A 23306-nucleotide genomic window follows, 5' to 3' on the forward strand; every position below is an offset into this window, starting at 1 on the left:
AGCTGTGCTGATCTGAAGCCAGGAGCTTCTTCTGGGTCTCCTATGTGGGTGCAGGGGCCCAAGGACTTGGGCCATCTGTAATTGTTTTCCCAGGCCATAGCTGAGAGCTGATTCAGAAGTGGAGCAGTAAGGACTTGAATTGGCGCCCATATGGGAAGCCAGCGGTGTAGGAGGCAGCTTTACATGCTATGCCACAGCACCAGCCCAAAATAAATAGATATTAATGTTAAATGTAGATCATTGGTGGGGCTGGTGCTGTGGTGCAGTAGGTTAATCCTCTGCCTGCGGCACCTGCATCCCATATGGGCGGCAGTTCTAGTCCCAGCTGCTCCTCTTCCAATCTAGCTCTCTGCTGTGGCCTGGGAGAGCAGTAGAAGATGGCCCAAGTCCTTGGGCCCCTGCACCTGCATGGGAGACCTGGAAGAAGCTCCTGGCTTCAGATCAGCAAAGCTCTAGCCATTGCGGCCATTTGGGGAGTAAACCAGCAGACCAAAGACCTTTCTGTCTATCTCTCCCTCTGTAACTCTACCTCTCAAATAAAATCTTAAAAAAATGTAGATCATTGGTTTAAAAATTGTTGAAGTAAATCCTAGTTAAGTATAGACAATGTATTAGTGAATAATTCTGATTTTTGTTAATGTAAGATAATGTAACTTTTTCTCATTTTTTAGCATTTTGTATTTTTAGTTTTTAACAGATTAATATAGTTTGTATATACAGTTCTAAGAATACAATACAATGACATGCCCCTTCTCCCTCCCTCTTCTCTCTGTTCCACTCTCTCTCCCTCTTTTTCTTTTCTTTCTTTCCTCTTTTTTCTTTGGTTTTTGAGAGAATTTTAAATTTATATTATAGTAAAACAGCTTAATGCTTCACCAAATAAGATATTTAACAAGTAAAAAGCAAGAAGAGCCTAGTTTAGTGAGATTACATGCAAGGGTTATACACAGTAATTGAATGGGAAAGTGACCATTTCACCCATATGCAGTAAACTTTAAAGTAATCACAGATCACTAAAACTATAGTAGTATTGAACATTAACCATTGGTTTGATAAAAGTATAAAGCCAAGTGTTACATAACTATATTTGCAACGATACTGATACATGCAGTCTTTTGTTTTTTTAAATATTCTTTTTACTTAACATAGTTAATGATATGTATAAAGTCAATTGAAAATAGAACTCAGTAAAAAATGAGTGGGAATAAGAGGGAAGAGGAAGCTTGTAACTCTAAGGCTGTATAGTTCTGCATACATTCCTATGGACTTAATATTAAGTGTACAATTTTAAAACTTGACATGGAACCAGAAATCCCTTTAAGCTAGGTGGTAAAAATGCCATCTTAAGTGTTAAAGTGATCATAGGTAGAATTGAGTGTTAAAGGGATCATATAAATAAGATCAAGTGTCTGGTAATAATAGATGGAACATTCTCTCCTTTTTAATTTTAACATGGGATGCAGTCCACACAGCAGACTTATAGAATGACAATTGCTTTAGACGGCACTCTGACCTCAGAATCAGCCCATTAGGCATTCTTATCTGGCTGAAAAGCCCATGAGAGCATTTAAAGCATGGAAAGCCAAGACACTGGTGAAAAAATGTCCTACATGAAAGATCTCTGAGAGAGACCCCAAGGGAAAGAAAGGGCTATCAAAGAAGGAAGTACTTTTTTCTGAAGAGAGGAGAGAACTTCCACTTTGCTTATGGCCTTGTCTAAATACTGAAAATACCGACAGATTGTGGATTCAAAAGCCTTGCAGCTCTTGTTACGAGCCTCAGATAATCACTGGCATCATACACAACAGTGTTAATTGTTGAATAAACAACAGGAGTCACTGTGCACTTCCCATTTGGGGTTTCTGTCCTCAATGAATTGTATTGTTAGAATTGACTATAAGACTTGTTCTCAGTATTTTTTTTGTGTGTGTGCAAATTGTTAATCTTCATACGGAGTTGGTCTTCTGTATATAAAGTTAATTGAAAATTAATCTTAATGGAGAATAGGAATGGGAGAGGGAGGAGGAGGAGGGCTGGGTGGGGGGGGGTGGGAAGAATCTCTATATGCCTGAAGTTGTATTTGTATATATGAAATTTGTACTCATTAAATAAAGTATTTCTTTGGGGAAAAATAAGAAGGGAAATGGGGTGTGGGGTACATGGAAACTTGTCTTTGTAACTTTTCTTAAATCTATTTCAAAATTCCTTTTCAAAAAATTATTTTAAATTTTGGCTCCCACACGTAAGGGCTAACATGCAGTGTGTGTCTGTGTCCTGCTTATTTCACTCTATGATGTCCTCTACTTGCATCCATTTTGATTCAAATGGTAGAATTTCATCCTTTTTATAGCTGAATAATATCCTTTGTATATGGATGTGTGTATATGTATACACACACCATATTTTCTTTATCCATTCACCTGATGATGGACACCTTTGTTGATTCCATATTTTGGCTATTGTGCATAGTGCTGCCGTAAACATGGTGCTACAGGCACCTCTTTGATACAATGTGTTCATGTTTTTGGGTATTTATCCAGTAGTGGGATTACTAGATCAAAGGAAAAATCTATTTCTAGTTTTCTCAGAAATCTCCATATGTCTTCCCTAGTGACTACACTAAACTACTTTCCCACCAACAGTGTATAAGTGTTCCCTTTTCTCCACATCTTCTCCAGTATTTGTTAATCCTTGCCTTTTGGATTTTAGCCATTCTGACAGGGGTGAGGTCATGTTTCTTGGTGGTTTTTACTTGCATTTCCCTCTTAGCTAGTGATGTTGAGCATTCTTCTATATATTTGTTGGCTCTTGTATTGCTCTTTTGGAGAATGTCTACTTAGATCCTTTGTCCATCATGTAACTGGATTGCTTGTTTTTGATTTTTAAACTTGCTGATATATTCTGGTTGTTAATCCTTTGTCAGATAGCTTGTGAATATTTTTATCCCATTCTGTTGTTGGATGTCTCTTCACTCTGATTGCTTTACTGTGCAGAAGCAAGATAATATAACTTTTACTTGTTTTACTGTTGCATAATAATGCCTGTCAACCCTTAAGTGTTTTTTTATTAAGGCAACTTCTTAAAGTTTTTTTTTTTTTAAAAATTATCTTTGTTTAAAGAAATCTCCCTAGAACAGTGTAGCTAATAAAAGTGTTCTTCCCCAATTTTAAAACGGTGATTAAGACCCAGGGAAGTTTCCACATCTCTAACACATGGAGACTTTAATCTGGTTAGTTATGACACTGATTCTTCATGGGGACTATGTTTAAGACACCAGATAAGCCATTCAGTTTGCTTTCCAAGGATTATTTTAGAATTATGACAGTGTGTAAAAAGCAGGAGTTAGCAACCACTTTGTATTATAAGATGCAGGTGGCATTTGAGGGATAGTTGAATCATTTGTACACAATGAGAGTACCCATTTAATAGACAATTAAAAATAATTTAATTTGGGCTAGGTAGGCAGCGAAGATTTTCCTACAGGCAGTTGGCAGAGTCGGATACTATGGCGTTTATGTTTCAGTACCAGGCAAGTATGCAAAACTGTTTTGAAATAGCGTTAGTGTAAGAAGTAGTTAAGCACTTTATGGAACAAGTACCTGGCTCTGTGTGTGAGCAGTTTGTTTTTTTCCATTTAAATGATTGGATTATCTCCTTGTATAAACATGGCACCAAGTGAGAGGTGGTTTTACAGTCTTTAGAAATGTATATATTTAGATCTGCTCTTGTTGGGGTTGCCATTAGCACCGACAGTCTGTCAACATTTCCATGGGGCTTTTAAGTACATTGTGGAAGGGTAAGCCAACACTCAGCGTGAGTGATCTCTATTACAGAGTACTTTCTCACCATGGCGTACAGGGCTGCATGAATGCTAACTTTAAGCAGACTTTGCTTTTGGCATTAGGACGGTTTTACAGAGTAAATGTTCTTCTCTCACAGATTCAGGATATGATTCTTTCCTTGTTTCCAAAACTCCTTGGAAAAATAAGCACTACCCAACCATCCTATATTGTTCTCCAGGTTGATCAGCTAATTGATGTTACTGATGTTGCCAGTTGCGCAAGGTGAGGAGCTTGTGCTTAAGGTGTTGTATTTTTATGGTGTTGTATTTTTATGGTGTTGTATTTTTATGGTGTTGTATTTTGCCCATTGAATAGCATAATGAGCATGTGCTCATCTGTAACGGTATGTTTTTTTCCCCCCACAACCTGTTAGAATTAACATATAGTATAGAGATATGCATGAAGGTTTTTGTATGAAGAATGGCTGTAATAGTGCTTGGTTTCCCAAAGTGAGTGTTAATTGTAGGAACTAGTCCATTTGGAGAACTGTTTGTGCTAGATTGAGGGTTGCTTATTTCCTTGCTGGGGTTGATTCATTGCTGCTTTTTTTGTGTGTCCTGTCTTTCTGCATGCCTTTGGGTATTAACGACTATTTTGGAAATGTGTTTCTGGAAAATTCCTAAATTCCACTTCATTCATTTCAGTTGTGTTCTATTTGAACTTCAAGCTCTGGCATAGGCTGGAGTATGACTGACTCTCAGTGGTGCAGAGAACTGACATATCAAAGTGCTAATTTTAGCTTTCCTTTCCCTCTATGGTGCTGGCTCATAAGGATCAAGATCTGCTGGGTGCTTAACAAAGAGGCACCCAAAGTACCTTGCATTTCCATTGAGTTTCCATTGATGTAGAATTGGAAACTCTTTGGAAATATCTGTGGCCCTGTCACTGGGTGTGTGGCACACATTGCCTTCAGCTGCTTGCATTTGGAGTGAAATATGGTGAAGGGAAACTGCTTTGTCTCAAGGTAAAACATGTTGAGACAAAATTGTTTTCTTCCGGTGATTGTTTCAGTGAGTCCTTTCAGTCTCTTCCAGTTGAGCAGGTGGTCTTAAGATGAGTGATGTTGTCCCTTGTTGAATTAGAATGAGAACTTCTTTGTCATGTTCTGGAAAGAACATGTTCCATTGTGCCCTCAAACAGAACCACGTAAGACTCCAATCCACATGTATTTTGCAGTCGTGTTTTGGTCCATTAACTTTCCTTGACTTGCATTTATTGTGTGTTCTTAGCTGCCCTGTGAGAACTTGGTTCAATGGGACTTGGAAGATTCAGGACATGTGCCTTGTGGAGACTTACTAATTCACTGTGCTGTGGAAAAATTATATGGGATAGGCATTTGGCTATGCAGCTGATGTTTGGGACGCTTGCACCCCATGTTGGAGTGCTTGGGTCCAAGTCCTAGCTGTACACACGATTGCAACTTTTGCTGATGCAAATCCTAGGAGACAGGTGCTCTTACCTCTGCCACCTATGTTGGAGACATGTATTGACTTTCTGGTTTCTGGTCCCTTCCTTGATGTTAGGGGCGTTTGGGGATTAAACCAGTGGATGGGGGCTCACTCTGTTTCTCTTTCTCTCTCTCTTTCTCCAATAAATACAAATAAAAAGATTCCTGCCGATGGCCATGGTTAATCATGGTTTAAATGTGCTTGTACTTCTAAGGGGCTGGTGTTGTGGGATAGCAGGTAAGAGCTACTGCCTTCCATGCCGGCATCCCATATGGGTGCCAGTTTGAGTCCTGGCTGCTATACTTCAGATCCAGCTCTTTGCTAATGCGCCTGGGAAAGCAGCAGAGGACGGCCTAAGTGCTTGGGCCCCTGCACCCCCATGGAAGACCTGGAAGAAGCTGTTGGCTCCTGACTGGTGCAGCCCTGGTGGTTGTGGCCCATTGGGGAGTGAACCCGTGGATGGAAGATCTTGGCCCCTCCCTCCCTTTCTCTCTCTTTAACTGCCTTTCAGATAAAATAAATAACAACAAAAACAAAATGTACTTTTGAGGCACGGATCCAGGAGCATTACAGATACGTGATATGGTGCTGGCCCTGGAGAGTAATTGGGGATTTATAATTGTGGTAATTGTCTTCATTATTGGGGAAGATTATAACATTTTATGTGTTAAATCTATAGCTAGTGCTGTTAAATCTATAGCTGGTGCTGTGGCATAGCAGATAAAGCTATCACCTGCAGTGCTGGTATCCCGGCTGTTCTACTTCTGATCTAGCTCTCAGCTAAGGCCTGGGAAAGCAGTAGAAGATGGGCCCCTGCACCTGCCTGGGAGATCTGGAAGAAGCTCCTGGCTCCTGGCTTTGGATCGGCCCACCTCCAGCAATTGTGGCCATTTAGGGGGTGAACCAACAGATGGAAGATTCTCTCTCTCTCTCTGCCTCTGCCTCTCTGTAACTCTGCCTTTCAAATAAATCTTTTTTTAAAAAAATCTGATCCTACTTAATTCTCTTCTGCCATATTTAAAAATATCCAAGCTCTCTCTAGTTTTGAATTTTTGTACAGTGCTTATATTTTGATAGAAGCAAAATAATCTGTTTAAAGACCTATAATCCTGATTTCATTAGTAATATTCAGAACAAACACCTGGCCTGGTGGTAATGACCATTGTGTCCCATGTTGGAAGGCCTGGGACTGATGCATGCCTGGGATTGCTGACTCCAGTTTTCTGCCAACGCAGCCAGCAGTTATGGCTCAAGTGATTGGGTTCTTGGTACCCACATGGGAGACCTGGTTTAGGTTTCTCTTCTGACTTGGGCCTTTGTCCATTTTTGGCCATTGAAGGCATTTGAGATGTAAATGAGCTGATGAAAGCTCTCTTTGTCTCTCAAGTGTAAAAAAAAAATCAAGAGTTGACTTTCATATTTTGGGAGATCATAATTTTTAGAAATGGGGCTGGTGCTGTGGCGCAGCGGGTTAACGTGCTGGCTTGAAGCACTGGCATCCCATATGGGTGCTGGTTCTAGTCCCGGCTGCCCCTCTTCCAATCCAGCTCTCTGCTATGGCCTGGGAAAGCAGTGGAAGATGACCCAAGTGCTTGGGCTCCTGCACCCACATGGGAGACCCAGAAGAAGCTCCTGGCTCCTGGCTTCGGATCGGCACAGCTCCCGCTGTTGCGGCCAATTGGGGAGTGAACCATCAGATGGAAGACCTCTTTCTACCTCTCCTCTCTCTGTGTAACTCTGACTTTCAAATAAATAAACCTTTAGAAAATTTTTAGAAATATTTTTTAAGAAATACATTTAAAGAATATCTCCAGTATTTCATCCCTGACATCCTTTTTCTTTTTTAAAAAGATTTATTTATTTACTTGAAAGGCAGAGATATAGAGAGGAGAGAAAGAAAGATTTTCCACATGCAGGTTCATTCCCCAAATGGCCAGAATGGCTGTGGGCTGGGCCAGGCTGAAGCCAGGATCCAGGATCATCTTCTGGGTCTCCTACATGAGTAAAGGGGCCCAAGCACGTGGGCCATCAGCTGCAGATTTCCGGGTGCATTAGCAGGGAGCTGGATTGGTAGTGGAGCAGCCAGGACTTGAACCAGTGCCCATGTGAGATGCTGGCACTGCAGGCAGAGGCTTAACCTTCTGTACCACAGTGCTGGACTCCTGACATCCTTTAGAGGAACAAAATAGTATTTAGCAAATAAAATTGCAAGGCAATGAATGATTTTCTCGAGGCCAGTATTTCTTTGGGAAATTAAAGCTTTATTAGCTCTGTGCCTAATAATATTGTTCTCTATTAAATCACTACATCTTATTTATTTTTTTTAATTTAAATATTGCTTTACATATTTATTTTAAAATATTTATTTATTTGAAAATCATAGTTACACAGAGGAGAGGCAGAGAGAGAGAGGTCCTCCATCTGCTGATCCACTCCCAATTGGCCACAACAGCTGGAGCTGCGCCAATCTGGAGCCAGGAGCTAAGAGCTTCCTCTGGGTCTCCCACATGGACCCAGGGGCCCAAGGACTTGGGCCTGCTTTCCCAGGCCATAGCAAAACTGGATCAGAAGTGGAGCAGCTTGTACTTGAACTGGCGTCCATATGGGATGCTGGCACTGCAGGCGGTGGCTTTACCCACTATGCCACAGCACTGGCCCCACCAAAGTTACTACATTTTATCTTTTGTAGTGATTTAATAGAGAACAATATTATTAGGCACAGAGCTTATAAAGCTGTAATTTCCCAAAGAAATACTAGCCTCGAGAAAATCATTCATTGCCTTGCAATTTTATACTTTTATATAAAATTAAGCAAAGTAGGCCGGCGCCGCGGCTCACTAGGCTAATCCTCCGCCTTGCGGCGCCGGCACACCGGGTTCTAGTCCCGGTCAGGGCACCGATCCTGTCCCGGTTGCCCCTCTTCCAGGCCAGCTCTCTGCTGTGGCCAGGGAGTGCAGTGGAGGATGGCCCAAGTGCTTGGGCCCTGCACCCCATGGGAGACCAGGAGAAGCACCTGGCTCCTGCCATCGGATCAGCGCAGTGCGCTGGCTGCAGCGCGCCTACCGCGGCGGCCATTGGAGGGTGAACCAACGGCAAAAGGAAGACCTTTCTCTCTGTCTCTCTCTCACTGTCCACTCTGCCTATCAAAAAAAAATAAATAAATAAATAAGCAAAGTATACTATGAAAGGCGTTTCTCACTTTGGTTAAATCTTGAGTGGAACATTAATTCATGATCTTGGTTGCTTAATTGAGTTTTCACATGGTTGTATACATGAACACAGGAGTTCACCCCAGAGTTGCCGTGCTCTGGTAGAGAATCTCTGCCTACCTTGATTTATGCAGGATCTGACATGCACGTTACCTTTTATTGGTGCCACAGTTTGTTGCTGCAGTATTCATATATGTATCTTGAACTTGGGGTTAGCAGGCACATATTAGCAATTTTACTATAAAATTGATAACATTAATACTAATGGTTCATTTTAAAAATCTACTCAACTTGCAACATGATTTAACCAGCAAATATGGAGTAGGGCTGAGATGCCAACAGCCCATTGTTCAGTCCCATTATTTTCAGAATTAGAAATCTGTAATTTTGTCAGGAATAGATGCCTTCACCTAGAAAGAATTTAGATTTCTTCTTGCTTGGCAAGGGCTAACTGCAGAAATAGGGGAACACTTACAAAAAAGTGTCAGGAGTATATTGGAAACAGATGGGCATTCAACACCTATATAAAGTGCTTTATGAGATATACTGTAGATAACTGGTTTTGATTTAACATAGGATAAAACTTGAAATATCAGTATTCATAAGATGCCCAAGCTTACTTTGCAATTTAAGAACACCAATAAAATAATTAGAATTAAGGGTATAGAGTTCTACTTGTCTTATTTTTCTCTCCTGATGTAATTGTTACTGATGTAGATATTGTTATCTCATTTCTGCTTCATGGTTCTTGTTTTCTGGCCCCATATGTTCCTTTTCCTGTCAGTGAGATATGTGTGGGTTTGTGCTAGAATCACTGTCTATCGCTCCTTACAGGATTTTTAATGTTTGCTGTGATGTATTTCATCTTTAGAATTTTGGGTGGGTCTAGATTTAGAGAAGTGTTTTGGTTGGAAGGATGAGGCTCTGGATCTCAGCAGGCTTCAGGGTTGGAAAAGTTGAAGCTTACAGAGAAAGAGCAAATAAACATGCTCATCAAAGTTGGGAATTAGGATCTGTTTATTCACCTGCACACTAGAATTAAATCTCGTAGCTGTGGACAGAGCCATTTGACTTATTAATATCTTCATAAAATAAATTACTGTAGTCATGTTGAAATGTCTTTTTTTTGCCTCTGTTTAAACTGAAAGGATGGTGTAGTTACCATACAGCGATGGAAATGTTCTTGTAAAATTAGTGTCAAGATATTGATTTACAACATAGGAAAAAGGCCATAGGGATAGTTGTTGACACTGGACAATGGCTGATTAAACTGAAAAGTTTTGGATTTTGAACAAGAGAATTCAAATTGCAAGAATATCCTATACCCTTGTCCTTTAGCAATTAGCAGCGTTAGGAGCGACTGAAGACTGGAGCAAGGAGGAGGGAGCATTTTGGCTAGGTGTGGCTCCCATCTCTCTGCTTTAAGAGAATTCCTCATGTGTGGGGTTATAAAGATATCTAAGATATAGACTTTTTGGTAAGTATTCTCAATTCATTTTCAGTGTTTAACTCTGTCAAGGTTCAAATAAACAGAGCAATGCTTTAAAGAATACCTTCTTAAAAATGTCAGGCACAACTTGTTGACTCTGAAATCTTTGTGGTCAAGATGAAAGTTGGCTTTTGATACATAAAAACAAAACAAAAAGCCTTTAATTTGTGCTGATTCTCTTGGTTCTGTAATTTTTCCTCTATATTCCTTCTGTGAGTGTGATTTATGGTGATGAAGAGCTTTTGGTTTAACCTTTGAACTGAAAGTATAGTTTGAATTTTAGTTTATGATGGTGACTGCAGGATGGAGAACCATCTCCTTGAATTCTCTGCTCACTGACAAAACTAGCTTTTTGGATTTGGATAACTTTGATGTTCATTAAAATCTGTAGTTAAAAGTCAGGAGCAGAGGGAGGCAGCAGAATTCTCAAGACATGTTGCAGAGGGCTCTCTTGTGGGGGCTGCTTTTGATTCCACTCCAGCCAACAAGCCCTACCTTACTTTGGCATAGATAAAGGGATGTCTTACACAAGAGACTTAGCCATTACTTCTGTAAATGTCATGCTATTGGATCTTTGTGTTTAAGGTTAGTTATGTTCTTGGACAACCCTGAGAATAAAAGAGGTGAATTCTCCCAGGTCACCTCCAGGTCACCTCCCTCTTCCTCACATCATTTCTGAGTAGTCCCAGTTTCTATTCCTTTCCAGCTTCCTGTGTTCCTGTCTCCCTACCTCACATTTTTACCATTTTTCTTAAAGCTGAGCTCTCTGGTTTTTGAAACTCGATCACTGACACCCTGCTCAGGACACCTAAGACAATCCCAGAAGAAAACATCTCCAGAAAGCTGCTGGGAGTAGTATGGGGTTATTTTGGGTTATCTATGTGAAAGTGCTTTCAAAATCATCTACTCAAAGTAAGGCGCTAACAGAAATATTGCAATGAGTGAAAAAAGCAGGAAAGTTGAACTCAATAGTAAAATGTAGAGTGAAGTAGCAGAGACAGGCCTGGGGCTTGGTGCTATAAATAGGAAAGAAATAATAAGGGCCCGAATTATGAGAGGATTAGAGGAAGTCACGGAATTGAGGGATGGAATCTAATTTGCAGGCTGGGGTATGGTATTACAATGAAAGCTAGAGGAAGTACACTTCCAGTAATGCAGGTTACTGGTGTTACAAGGGCCACAAATTGAGAATGATGTCTTCAAGTGAAGATTAGAAAACTGATTGATTGTTATCTGCAAAAATGTAGTCTTAGAGATAATTGGTGGGTGGACATGGTAAGTAAAGGCATAGGTAAAACCGACAGTTAACAGTAAATAGGATAGTGATATTGTTCTGGACATTGCTCTAGAAAGATCCTTTCAATTTGACTGAAACTCAGCAAGTTATGACACTATATCCAGAATGATCACATTCATAAAAATGAAATTATGTATTACATACATGCATACACCTCAAAGGGGATATAGGGACATTCAATTTCTAAGATGTTATTAATAATTGTATCTAAGGGAGCCCTTTTTTCTTTGTTTGAATTAGTTCCTCAGTCCTGTGACGGGCAATTGCAGATTTAAGGAACTCAAGTATTAAATAAGAAGTTACTTAGAACGCCTGTGTAGGCTTAGAAGCAAGAGAATATCCATGAAATCTACTGAAAGTACAGATAAAAAAAAATCAGCTGAACAATCATTAGAACAGTCTTGACTGGTTACATTGGCTCTGGTTCTTGGACTTGAAGGGCCTTTCTTCTTTCATGACCTCCTACCTAAAGGTACATTCAGCCCTGGTTTGGGGATATCCCTGGAAGAAAGATTATAAGATCTAATTGAGGCTATGGGACCAGGCAGATGAAGGGAAACCATCTTGTGCTGAAACCTATGGAGTTCTGCAACAGGTGTCTACAAACACATTGGCTGTTGAGTCATCATAAGCGAAGAGATGATGTGGTGTGCCATGTTTGCTGTTTAGATGTCTGAACACCTCTTGCTTGATATTTTTCATGAAATAATGATTCTACATGGGACTAACAGGATGCTGTCTCAAAGATCAAAGTTTTAATAATTGATGAATTTCTGTTCCTTACCTCTTGTTTCTTCCTTTATTGGATTAATTCAATAAAATGAAGTCATTGTGGCCTCTCATATCCTGTTATATTTATCTTTGTTTGCAAAAACCAAGTTACATGAATTTTTTATATTTTAGAAATTATATTGGAATTTCAGTTCTAAATTTTATACCAGATTTGGAAAGAGTATTTTGTTCCTTTTAAGTTACTTTTTTTTTTAACCGTTATATGTACTGAACTTCAAAAGGTTCTTATTGATTTTTTTTTTCAGGTGCTATTTTGACTTTATGTAGTACTAGCTTTCCCTACTTTGTCCTTCTAATAGGATATTCATGTTTTAAAAATGCTAAAAACTGAAAAATGTCTTATGAATGAGCACCTAATATAATTTAGAGCCATCAAAATAGATGGAATTACAAGTAACTACATTCTTAAGTTAGACTATAGCTTTCCTATTCATTTCTTTTTAAAATGTTACAATTTACAACTATGCACATGCATTCTGTAAATGCACAGTTTTTACAAGTGTATGAACTTGTGTAACCAATATCCAATTGAGATACAGAACATTTTCATTACTTGGTGGGTGTCTACCAGTGTCCTCCCCAAATGCATGTCCACTTGGAACATTAGAATGTCACCTTATTTGGAAATAGGGTCTTTACAAATGTTATTAGAATGCGGATAAAGATGAGATCATACAGAAGTAAGATGGATGCTAAAGCTAATTAGCATGTCTGTGTAAAGACAAATGCAGGAGAGGAAGACAGTGAGAAAACAGGAAGATTGGATTTATGCTGCCATAAATCAAGGAATGTCTGGGGTCCCAAAAGCTGGAAGAGGCAAGAAAAGATTCTTCCCTATGATTTTCAAAGGAAATATGGCCCTCAGATAGCTCGAATTCAGGCTTCTAGTCTGCAGGATTGAGAGTGTAAATTCCTCTCACTCAAGTAATCAAATTGTGGGACTTTGTTATAGTATCATGGGAATTAATATAACCTTCCCAGAATTCCACAGTGCTGCTTTCCAGTTGGTCCTCAAAGGCATATAGCGTTATTTTTATCTCCACGTTATCTTTACCTGTCCCTTCACTATCACTGAAATTATATTGAGCATACAGTGTGTGTGTGTGTGTGTGCATTCTTTTGACAAACAGAATAGTGTGGATTTCATTCCTGTGTGTGTGTATACTTTGATAATTTCTAATATTGAGTACAATTCATAGCATGAATATACCAGTATTCCTACATTTTGTTCATAGACTTTTGAGTAGTTTCTTTTTACTCATTTTGTACATTATATCTACTTTTATCTATCTTTTGTTTAAAAGTTATTTGGCCTATTTTTGCAGTCAATATCTTTTTTTTTTTTTTTTTTTTTTTGTCAGGCAGAGTGGATAGTGAGAGAGAGAGAGACAGAGAGAAAGGTCTTCCTTTGCTGTTGGTTCACCCTCCAATGGCCGCCGCGGCTGGCGCGCTGTGGCCGGCACACCGCGCTGATCCGGTGGCAGGAGCCAGGTGCCTCTCCTGGTCTCCCATGGGGTGCAGGACCCAAGCACCTGGGCCATCCTCCACTGCACTCCCTGGCCACAGCAGAGAGCTGGCCTAGAAAAGGGGCAACCGGGATAGAATCCGGCGCCCCGACCGGGACTAGAACCTGGTGTGCCGGCGCCGCAAGGCAGAGGATTAGCCTAGTGAGCCATGATGCCGGCCTGCAGTCAATATCTTAACATTATAGCAAGTACATTTTACTTAAAGTTTAATTGATATTGAATTTCTTCACTGATAATGTATAGTGCTTGAATGTTGGCTGTCCCTAATGTCATACATGTTACTGATTTTGAATATAAAATACTTGGAAAATGCCACCTTTAAAACTCTATACTTTTATGGATAGACCCACATGTTTCTCAACTGGTGGGATCACTGTTGCTAGTTGCATACTTTTAATTTTCCAACATACACATTTTTTTCTTTGAGTGCTATTTTGGTGAACAAATACCTAGTCTTATTCTAGCTGAAATATATTTTGCTCTCATTGTTAGACTATAATTTAGCAGATTATAGAATTATTATTTGGTAGTCAGTATCCTACATGTGTTCTTTAGCATGTATCTTGCTACTTAATATTTACTGTTTCTGCTAAGATGTATGCTCCCAAAGATCTATTCTTTTGTAATCTGCTGTTCTTCTCTGGTTTGACTTTATTCTTGAGTACAGATAAACTCTGTTCAGATACAGGCTTGGTTTCTAACTCTCCCCAGGTTTGCCAATTTTTTATCCAAGAACTGTGTGTCTCTCAATTCTGGGAATGAGTCGGTCATGATCTCTTAGAATAGTATGTCTTATTAATTCTCTCTGTACTTACCTTTTATAGTACTTTTCATGCCCTGAGACTTTTTCATTTTTCTTTATATGCTGCTTCTCATTTTATCTTGTTTGATGCTATAGCTATGTTTGTAAAAATTTATTAATGTAAACAGAACATATTTCATAGGTATAGTTCTAAGAAGATGACCATACTTCCTTCCCTCATCTTTTTCCTCCCTCAAGACCTTTCCTTCCTTCCCTCTTTTTCTTAATTTTTGCAAACACATAATTTCAGTGCACTCTAGTCATAGGCTTAATTCAGCACTAGCCATAATATTCAACAAATAAAAAGTAGGAAGACCATAGTTCCACAAGAGTGTAAATGAGCTAAAACAACAAACAATCATAAGACAAGATGTCCATTTCATTCCTATACATGTTTTTGTAGTCTATGTTGAATACCACATACTAGAGAAGATATACAATATCTGTGTTTAGAGAATTGGATTATTTCACTAAGAATAATGGTTTCCAGTTGCATCCATTTTGTTGCAAATGACAAGATTTCATTCTTATAGCTGAGTAGCATTCCATAGTGTATATATATTACATTTTGGTTACTGAGTCATCAGTTGATGGACATCTGGGTTGATTCTATATCTCAGCTATTGTGAATTGAGTTGCAGTAAACATGGAGGTATAAACCACTCTTTAGTATGCCGATTTCATTTCATCTGGGTAAATTCCCAGGAAAGGGATGGCTAGGTCATATGATAGATCTGTTTTTGGATTTCTGAAGAATCTCCGTATTGTCTTCCAAGATGGTTGCACTAGTTTACATTCCAACCAGCAGTGTGTTATGGTACCTTTCCGCCCATAACCTCACCAGCATTTGTTGTTTTTTGATATTTGAGTAATAGCCATTTTAACTGAAGTGAGGTGAGACTGTATTGCAGTTTTGATTTGCAGTTCCATGATGACTGGTGATCCTGAGCATCTTTTCATGTGTCTATTGATGCTGTAGCTCTTTAAATCTGGCTTTTGGTTACGTCACTCTTTTCAAGTCTACAATTCGACTTGTCCATAGAATATTTTTTTGGTTTTTAAGCTTTGATTTTATCCTAACTTCTGCATTTTCTTTTCCTCAAGATTTCTAGCCTTAATCTCTTCAAATATTTTAGATACTCATTTAAAATTCTTCTAGAATGTTCAGTTATTCCTGATTCCTTAGGTATGCATGTTCCTTCTTGGTGATACTCATGACTCGTTTTCATGGTGGTTTGGTTTGTAGTTGATTGATCTTGAGGTTAAAGTAGTTTTTGCATGAAAGTCCCAGGTTGCAGGATTATAGAAAATTTTTAGAGTACTTTTATGTATTTTTTTTGTTTGTTTGTTTGTGAGTTGTTCTGGATCTGGATAACTTCTCCTACATGAAGTTTTTGACTTGGGGACCTAAGCAGGGGTGGGAAACCTTTTTTCTACCTGGGTTATTTGGATATTTATAACATCATTTGCAGGCCATACAAAATTATCAACGTAAAACTTATCCTGCTAGACTCACAGAAGGACAATCGCTTTAAGAATCAGCCCCTAAGGCATTCTAATGTGACTGAAAAGCCCAGGGGAGCATTTCAGGCATGGAAAGCCAAGACACACTGGCAAAAAATGTTCTGCATAAAGGACCTCTGTGGGTGAGATGCCAGTGGAAAGAAGCAGCCACCAAAGAAGGTTGTACTTTTCTCTGAAGGGAGAGAACTTCTGCTTTACTTATGGCCTCGTCAAGCTAGTGGATCCTAAAGGCTTCCATAGCTGAGGCAGCTCATTTCAAGAGCCTTGGGTAGAGGGGGTGAACCAATGGAAGGAAGACCTCTCTCTCTGTCTAACTCACTCAAATAAATTAAAAAAAAAAGCCTTGAGTGATCACTGATGTCATACATAAGAGTGTTATTTGCTAAAGAGACCACAAGAGTCATTGTGCACTAACTTGCCATGCAGGACCTCTGTCCCCAGTTGTTATCATGAGACTTTTTTTTTTTTTTTTGGACAGGCAGAGTGGATAGAGAGAGAGAAAGGTCTTCCTTTTTGCAGTTGGTTCACCCTCCAACGGCTGCCGTGGCTGGCGCATCGCGCTGATCCGAAGCCAGGAGCCAGGTGCTTCTCCTGGTCTCCCATGCGGGTGCAGGGCCCAAGAACTTGGGCCATCCTCCACTACTTTCCCAGGCCGTAGCAGAGAGCTGGCCTGGAAGAGGGGCAACCGGGATAGAATCCGGCACCCTGACCCGGACTAGAACCTGGTGTGCCGGCGCTGCAAGGTGGATGATTAGCCTGTTGAGCTGTGGCGCCGGCCTATCATGAGACTTAATAGTGGCCGGTGCCTCGGCTCACTAGGTTAATCCTCCACCTGCGGCGCTGGCACACCAGGTTCTAGTCCTGGTTGGGGCACCGGATTCTGTCCCGGTTGCTCCTCTTCCAGTGAACCAATGGAAAAGGAAGACCTTCCTCTCTGTCTCTCTCTCACACTGTCTACTCTGCCTGTCAAAAAAAAAAAAAAAAAGACTTAATAGTAAAACTGATTCTCAAGAATCATTTCCTTTTAGTGTATTAAATGGAAGATATTATTGTGTCTCAGAGATTAGTTATGTCTAAGAGCTCACAAAAGATGTATCATTCTTGGGTTCTTCTTTAAAGATAATTAAGTTTCTAAAAGGAAAATGGGGGAAGAAGGAAGGGAAAAGAGGAAGGGGGAAAAATGAAATTGCCATCAAGAAGCAACAAAACTGAATAGCCCTTGTCTAGACTGTTGAGAAAGAGTTTTCTTAGTTCTCCTCTCCCCTCCCCTCTCCCTTCCCCTGGGATCTCACTTGCAGAGATGTTTCATTTAGTTTTTATTTTTTCTTTTCTTTGCCAGAGTGCCTTGGCTTTCCATGCCTACAATACTCTCATGGGCTCTTCAGCCAGATCCGAATGCCCTAAAGTCTGACTCTGAGGCCAGAGTGCTGCTTAGGACATCTGCCATTCTATGAGTCTGCTGTGTATCCTGCTTCCCATGTTGGATTGTTCTCTCCTTTTTGATTCTATCAGTTAGTATTAGCAGACACTAGTCTTGTTTATGTGATCCCTTTGACTCTTAGACCTATCAGTATGATCAAATGTGAACTGAAATTGGTCACTTGGACTAGTGAGATGGCATTGGTACATGCCACCTTGATGGGATTGAACTGGAATCCCCTGGCACATTTCTAACTCTACCATTTGGGGCAAGTCTGATTGAACATGTCCCAAATGTTATATTTATGAGATACATACAAATAGAAAAACTTACCCTCTGTTGAATTTTGAATCCTGCCTGCTGTTGAGTTTGCAGGGCCAGACCACATGATTTTGTGGGCCTTCTATGATCCATAATTTGATTCTGGATCCCACACTTAGCTGTCATGCAGGCCTGGAATAGGGATTGGGTTTCCTCTCCACTGTGGTCTTCCCTTCTGTGCCATCAGTCCAGGGTTGGAATCCTGTTCTTTGGCCAGTTGGGTGGGGGTTGGTGGTACTTGTCGTGGACAAACAGCTTTCATGATTTCTGACTAAGGGAGCTAAGGGTCAATTCTTCACATGGGTGTTTCTTGGCCTGGATCCAGTACTCCAGAGGAAGCTGTCACTGGCCTTACATCCTCATGAACCATTTGGTTTCAGCTTCTGGCCTCAACTCTGCATCTGTTGTGTTTCTTCTTTGTTTCTAACTTTGGTTGTATTTTAACCTTTTTTTATGTGTGAGGGTGGGGGATGGCATTTTACTTAGTATTTCTATGTCAATTGAACAGAAAGAGACATTTGTCCTTTCGTCATGATGTATTGATCAGAATGTTTAAATACATTTTTGTCTCTTTTCTTTTGCAGCTAGTTATGTATCAAATCCTATTTGCAAAGGTTGCTTGTCTTGTTCTAAGGACAATGGGTGCAGCCGATGTCAACAGAAACTGTTCTTCTTCCTTCGAAGAGAAGGGATGCGCCAATATGGAGAGTGCCTGCATTCCTGCCCGTCAGGGTACTACGGACACCGAGCCCCAGATATGAACAGATGTGCAAGTGAGCATTTGACTTTTATCTGTCCTGTTTTACTAGAACTTAGAGGATAACCTAAGTCGAAATGTTTAATTTCTAACTGGCTATAGAACTAGTCTAAGCTCAAACTTAGAAAAATTAGTAGGGTGGGATGAGAGAACTTTAACTTTATGTAACTACATCATGCAGTTACACACACTTTCTTTTTGATTACCTACTTTTTATCACAAGGATCCAAACACAAGCTTGCTAGGCAGATCATTGTAAAGAGTACTTAGGGATTGCCAACAACAAAAACCAAAAAACCAAATATTAAACCATGGGCAACTTAAATTCTGTGTACTGAGAACTTATCAGAGAACATAACACTGTTTCTTAAGCTTTTCTTTTACCTGAGCTTGTAATATATAGCTTTAGTATGACCTATAACTAAGCATATGCGTTTTAGGTTCTTTGAAGTGCCATTACTGGTGAAGATGTAAGTAAAATATTTAACTTAATTCAAAGTATCCAGACTCCTGATTTTAATGCTGATTAAAAAAAAAAAAGGTTAATAAGAAATAGCATCCTATATCTGGGCATGAGGGTACAACTTTTCATTTTTAATGCAAAAATGACTGATAGTATGATTCTCAGTGGTAGAATTTGAGGTTGAAAGAAAGAATAAATGAGTTGCCAAAGGAACTTCTTAAAGGAGCTAAGGAAAGGAGAATGAAATAACAAATGGTAAGCATTAAATAATAATTTAATACATTAGGTGCTACATCAGTAGGCATTAAATCTCTTGTATGAGAGTGATTTAATTCTCTAATATATACCGTGTACATGACTCTTCAGCCCAGTTGGTCTTCAGATAAGGAGGGAGTTTGAATTGCATCATCCAAGGACAATATTATTTTAGAAGGACATAGAACTACTGGGAAATATTTAAATAAATTCTGGAAAAAAGGAATCATTTATGTGTGAAAATAGTATTTTTTAAAAAATTTTTTATTTTATTTTGACAGGTATAGTTATAGACAGTGAGAGAGAGAGAGAGAGAGAAAGGTCTTCCTTCCTTTGGTTCACCCCCCAAATGGCCACTATGGCTGGCCCGAAGCCAGGAGCCAGGTGCTTCTTCCTGGTCTCCCATGCGGGTGCAGGGGCCTGAGCACTTGGGCCATCCTCCACTGCCCTCCCAGGCCACAGCAGAGAGCTGGACTGGAAGAGGAGCAACTGGGACTAGAATCCGGTACCTATATGGGATGCCGGCACTGCAGGCGGAGGATTAGCCAAGTGAGCCACGGTGCTGGCCCCAAAAATAGTATGTTTAAAGCACAAGTCCCAGCTGGGATGCAATTTGGCATTTTAGCAAAATTGTTGGACATTTTGTGTCCTTAGTCCCTGTCTACTGAATACTTGTGCCCTCAAATTACAGTCCCCTGACATTTCAAAACACCTCGTAGGAGAGCATAACCATCCCTGGATGAGAGCCATTGAATTAACTTGTGCTTAGTGAGAGGTGTGGTAAGAATTGAGTTTGGAAAGGAAGACCTGAGTGCAATTGAAAAAGGTCTTGGGTGACATACTAAGTGTGGATATTATCTAGGGTATTGAACAGGCAGTGGATTAAAGTGATTATTTGGGATAATTCTAATAAATTGAAGGAAATGAATTGAATGGGACAAAAAGTAGAAGAAGCCAATCAGACTAGAAATTTTGTTCTAATAAAAGGTTTGTCAATAATGAATTTGAGGGGGCCAGCGCCGTGGATCACTTGGTTAATTCTCTGCCTGCGGCGCCAGCATCCCAAATGGGCACCGAGTTCTAGTCCCGGTTGCTCCTCTTCCAGTCCAGCTCTCTGCTGTGACCTGGGAGGGCAGTGGAGGATGACCCAAGTGCTTGGCCCTGCACCTGCATAGGAGACCAGGAGAAGCACCTGGCTCCGGATCAGCGTAGCTCTGGCCATGGCGGCCATTTGGGGAGTGAACCAACAGGAGGAGGACCTTTCTCTCTGTTTCTCTCTCTTGATGTCTAACTCTGTCAAATAAAAAAAAAAGAATTTGAAAGGCTTTTCCCATAGAATCAACTGGACTTAGTAGCTAATTATATAGAGGAGAATGGGCAATCAGACTTGATCCTACGATTTTCAGCTAAGGAATAGTTTTGCTGTTGTCAGGGATGGAAATATTTAGACTTAAAGAAATTTAGATTTACTGCCATTTCATGGAATTGTTTGAATTAATTACTTGAGGGATATAACTTCCAAGTATCGATGGATTGCCTAACTCTTACACATCTGCGATGCTTTGTTCTTAAGCTATATGGCTTAGGTGAACTACTAATTTGTCTCTCGTGGTTTATGAACTTGCATAGGAACAAAGGGTCTATCTGGAAGCAGTTTTTTCTTCAGATTTAGACAGTTCATGGAGGGGTTTCGAGTCCTGGCTATTCAGTGCATTTGTCTTTCTAGACTATTGGTGTCCGTGGGAGACAGAACAAGAGTGGAGGGGGATCTGAGCTATGTATTTCAATTTATAGAGCTAGCATTATATATACCGTGCATGGACAACTGGCTGGCTATGTGATGTGTTACTCAAATGTGGATATTAGGAAATAAATGCAGGAGGCTGCTATCAATAACTATGTAGAGAAGTTAAGTGCAAACCAGGATGATCCTGGGCAAACTGGTATGGATGGTCACCTCAGCAATGAGGTCATAGTGTTTCAACAGAATCTTCCTTAGATAATTCCCAAGCACGTTTTGGCTAAGTAGATCCCTCTTCTCAGAAGTGGAAAACAGAGCAGTGACTGTAAATCAGCCTTGGAGAGAGATTGTACCTGTGATATGGATTGGCTATATAATTATACTCATTTTAAGTGACTGTAATCAATGTTGGATTTACGGATCTAGAGGAAATCACTACTTTTCTAGTATAGATGGGAAGTGCTCAATAGCAAGATCGCTGTGAAGCAAAGGGAAAGAGAAATTTCTTTATTCTTGGTACATGACTTTGGATGACCTTGGTTCTTCTATAATGATTATTTGCTTTTTTCATAGATATTGTATCTATTGCATTAATACTGGCATTTCATTGAAATGATGAGATTAAACTGCAAAAACTCTCACAGACTGAGAAATTTAAGTCATAACCACTTTTAAGATATTATTGCTCAACAGCAGAGAAGCAAGTTATACTTTAGGCAATAGTAGCTTACATCTTAAACGTGAAACTGGTCATCTCTTTCCCCATCACCAGTGTAAGAGTCCAAGTGTAAACTGGTAAGTTTCTTCTGAAGGAAGACTTGCTCTAAGAAAAGTTGGCTGGCGACGGCGTCTTGGTTCATACAGTGTTCAGCTTATAAAATTCAAATATGCTTAAGAAAACCCATTCAATAAGCATTTGAAGCATGCTCCAAGTATATTTACTAACAAACACAGAAGCCAGTATTGTCCTTGATACTATGACAGGCGATAGTCATCTCCTATTTTCATTCTCATTGATAACTTACATAACAGCTTTATATTTAAAATGCATGTTTCTTATAGAATGCTTACAAAATGCATACACCTTTGAAGAAAAGCGAAATGAACAACAGATGAATTACTACTCAAAGATAATAAAACTTAATATTTTGGCTTCTATCTTGACATCTTGTCTGCATGAAGATTTCTGTCTTTGGCTTCTTATAAAGGAGTTCTGTTTTATATTTTGTTTAACTTGATGCATTTTGAACACTTTCTCTTGTAATTATGACTGTAGTCTCTAAATGGATATATCTTATGCATGGCTGATAAACTTTTGAAAAATTTGCTTTCAGTTTTTCATTATTATAAGCAGTTTCATGAAGAATATCCTTTATGTATACATTCTTGCTCTCACAAATTTTTACACAGTTGTCTGATTTAGTTTTGTAAGATAAACTTTTTTTAAAAGATTTATTTCTTTATTTGAAAGAGTTACAGAGAGAGAAGGAGAGACACAGAGAAATATTCCATCTATTGGTTCACTCCCTAGATGGCCTCAATGATCAGGACTGGGCCAGGAGCCAGGAACTTCTTTCAGATCTCCCATGTGGGTGGTAGGAACTCAACAATGGGGCTGTCTTCTATTATTTTTCCCAGGCCATGAGCAGGCAGCTGGATTGAAAGTAGGGGAGCAAAGATGTGAACCGATATGCATATGGAATGCCAGCACTGCAAGGGGCAGTTTTACCTGCTAGGCCACAATGCCAGCCGCTAAGCTAAGCTTTTAAACATAGTACAAGTCCTTTTCAGAATTTTCGGTATGCATTGCCAGATGGCCTGCTGGCAAAGTGTACCAGTTCACATCTTGATTGACAGCACAATTTTCCCTTGCTGAGTATGAATGGCAAAAATTATTAAAAAGCAGATTTTTTTGTTTAATGTGCTTTTCTTTGATACAAAGTTAAACATTGACGTATCATGTAAATATTGGCATTGTAGGGTGTTTGCCAGAATTCCTACCCCCTCTTTTATTGTGTAATTGTATTGTTTTTAGTAATTAAAATAAAATCCTTTAAATTAAGTGGATTTGGCCTTCTGTACCCACAAGTCCTGCTTCTGTGGGTTGAACCAACCACAGCTCAAAAATATTTGAGGGGATGTCATTATGGCTTAGTGGGTAAAGCTAATTCCTGCAGTGCCAGCATCCCATTCAGGTGCTGTTTTGTGTACTGGCTGCTTCACTTCCAATCCAGCTCCCTGCTAATGGCTCAGGAAAAGTAGCAGAAGATGGCCCAAATACTTGGTCCCTTACTACATATGTGGGAGACCCAGTTGGAGTTCCAGGTTCCTGGTTTCAGCCTGGCTCAGCCCTGGGTGTTTGTGGCCATCTGGGTAGTGAACCAGCAGATGAAGGATTTCTGTCTCCCTCTCTAACTCTG

The 23306-nt window shown here is 39.8% G+C and overlaps 1 protein-coding gene across 4 annotated transcripts in view; it reads left to right on the top strand.

Moving 5' to 3' along the window:
• The window catches only part of RSPO2 (R-spondin 2), a 192376-nt gene that overhangs the window by 85697 nt on the left and 83373 nt on the right, over window positions 1–23306 (top strand). For all 4 annotated transcript variants that reach the window (XM_062188107.1, XM_062188106.1, XM_062188109.1 and 1 more), the window contains one exon: window positions 18255–18443. In XM_062188107.1, the coding sequence (XP_062044091.1) occupies window positions 18255–18443 (189 nt within the window). The remainder of the gene's footprint in view (window positions 1–18254; window positions 18444–23306) is intronic.

The sequence above is a fragment of the Lepus europaeus genome, chromosome 4 (genome assembly GCF_033115175.1).
Source record: "Lepus europaeus isolate LE1 chromosome 4, mLepTim1.pri, whole genome shotgun sequence".
Lineage (NCBI taxonomy): Eukaryota > Metazoa > Chordata > Mammalia > Lagomorpha > Leporidae > Lepus > Lepus europaeus.